Source organism: Nicotiana sylvestris, chromosome 9 (genome assembly GCF_000393655.2).
Source record: "Nicotiana sylvestris chromosome 9, ASM39365v2, whole genome shotgun sequence".
Lineage (NCBI taxonomy): Eukaryota > Viridiplantae > Streptophyta > Magnoliopsida > Solanales > Solanaceae > Nicotiana > Nicotiana sylvestris.
Genome location: NC_091065.1, coordinates 73,349,280 through 73,351,006, shown reverse-complemented (window position 1 = coordinate 73,351,006; position 1,727 = coordinate 73,349,280). Strand labels below are relative to the sequence as shown.

Here is a 1,727-nt window from a genome sequence, read left to right as displayed (position 1 = left end):
AGAGGCACTCTGATGTTACAGGTTGTATCTCCTCTATCTCTCTCTTTACATTACTGTTCTTGTTTATGCTTTCCTGCCTAACATACTCGGTACTTTATTCGTACTGACGTCCCTTTTGCCTGGGGACGCTGCATTTCATGCCCGCAGGTCCCGATTGATAGGTTGACAGTCCTCCTAGTAGGCTATCAGCTCAGCGAAGGTGTTGGTGCACTCCACTTGCTCCGGAGTTGCCTATTTGGTCAGTATGCTTTGGATATGTATTGATTGGTATGGCGGGACCTTGTCCCGACCTTTATGATTTTATGTACTCTTAGAGGCTTGTAGACAGATGTCAGGTGTATGGATACTTGTATGGCCTTGTCGGCCTATGTTTTGAGTTTACAAATGGTCATGTCGTCCTTATAGGCCCGTATGTCACATATATAAGTTTGTATATCATGTTGGGTCTTCATATGTTGAGTATTCCCTTATGTTTTATTCTTGTTATCGCATGACGGGTTTTCTGGCTCATTTACTCATGATAGTATGATAAGAAAGATATGTTACGTTGGTACTCGGTTGAGTAAGGCACCGGGTTCTCGTCGCGGCCCTTCGGTTTGGGTCGTGACAGAGCCATGAATGACCCTGACAAATATCGAAAACTGGTCGGTAAACTAAATTATCTTACTATCACACGACCTGATATTTCATTTGCAGTAAGTGTAGTTAGTCAGTTTCTCCAAGCTCCGTGTAAAGATCATTGGGACGCAGTAATTCACATCCTAAGATACATCAAAAAAGCTCCAGGGCAAGGACTATTATATGAAGACAAAGGTCACACAGACATTGTTGGATATTCTGATGCTGATTGGGCAGGTTCTCCGTCAGATAGACGATCTACTTCTGGGTACTGTATCATGATTGGGGGAAATCTAATCTCTTGGAAAAGTAAAAAGCAATATGTTGTTGCCAGATCTAGTGCAGAAGCAGAATATCGAGCTATGACCCTTGCTACATGCGAGCTTATTTGGTTGAAACAACTCCTCCAAGACTTGAAATGTGTCGAATTCAAATAGATGAAGCTTATATGTGACAATCAAGCTGCCCTTCATATTGCCTCTAATCCCGTTTTTCATGAAAGAACGAAACATATAGAGGTAGATTGTTATTTTATTCGGCAGAAGATTGAGTCCGGATGCATTGCCACCAGCTTCGTCGGTTCAAATGATCAGTTGGCAGATGTGCTTACTACGTCCCTTAGAGGAACTCGGATTGAACACATTTGTAGCAAGCTTGGAGCATATAACATGTATGCTCCATCTTGAGGGGAAGTGTTAGATATTGTTAGAGAATATTTCAAATATAAGATTGTATGTCGGATAGATAGTCAAATATTGTAGGTAGAAGGCGTGATCTCGGGGATGCATTGTTGACTTATGTGTCTAACTTTTGTGTATATATTCTCGATGTAATTTATTATTTTAAGCATGAAGTGAAATACACTTACATCATTCACACGGTGAAATGCGAAAGGAGCAGGTAGACAATCAAAATACTAGTAATTCATACGTGATGTTTATGTTAAACCAAATAATTTAATTCTGAAGTTACAAATTAAAGTAACAACAAATATCATTTAACCCTAACAAATGTTTATCTAATATTATAATCATTGGAAGCTATTAATTAAGAGTAGTAGTTTCCTAGCAAGAGACTTGGTCAAATTAAATTTCATAACCCAACCGTCA

At 39.4% G+C, this 1,727-nt stretch overlaps 1 protein-coding gene across 1 annotated transcript; it reads left to right on the top strand.

The window, feature by feature from the left end:
• Nucleotides 1-614: 614 nt before the first annotated feature.
• On the top strand, nt 615-1,055 carry LOC138877759 (secreted RxLR effector protein 161-like). Its single transcript, XM_070157395.1, has one exon. The coding sequence runs from the start codon at nt 615-617 to the stop codon at nt 1,053-1,055; it is 441 nt and encodes a 146-aa protein (XP_070013496.1).
• The last annotated feature ends 672 nt before the right edge of the window (nt 1,056-1,727 follow it).

Bases quoted from the DNA above. Each gene is read 5' to 3' on its own strand.
- LOC138877759 (XM_070157395.1), top strand. From the start codon at position 615: ATGAATGACCCTGACAAATATCGAAAACTGGTCGGTAAACTAAATTAT.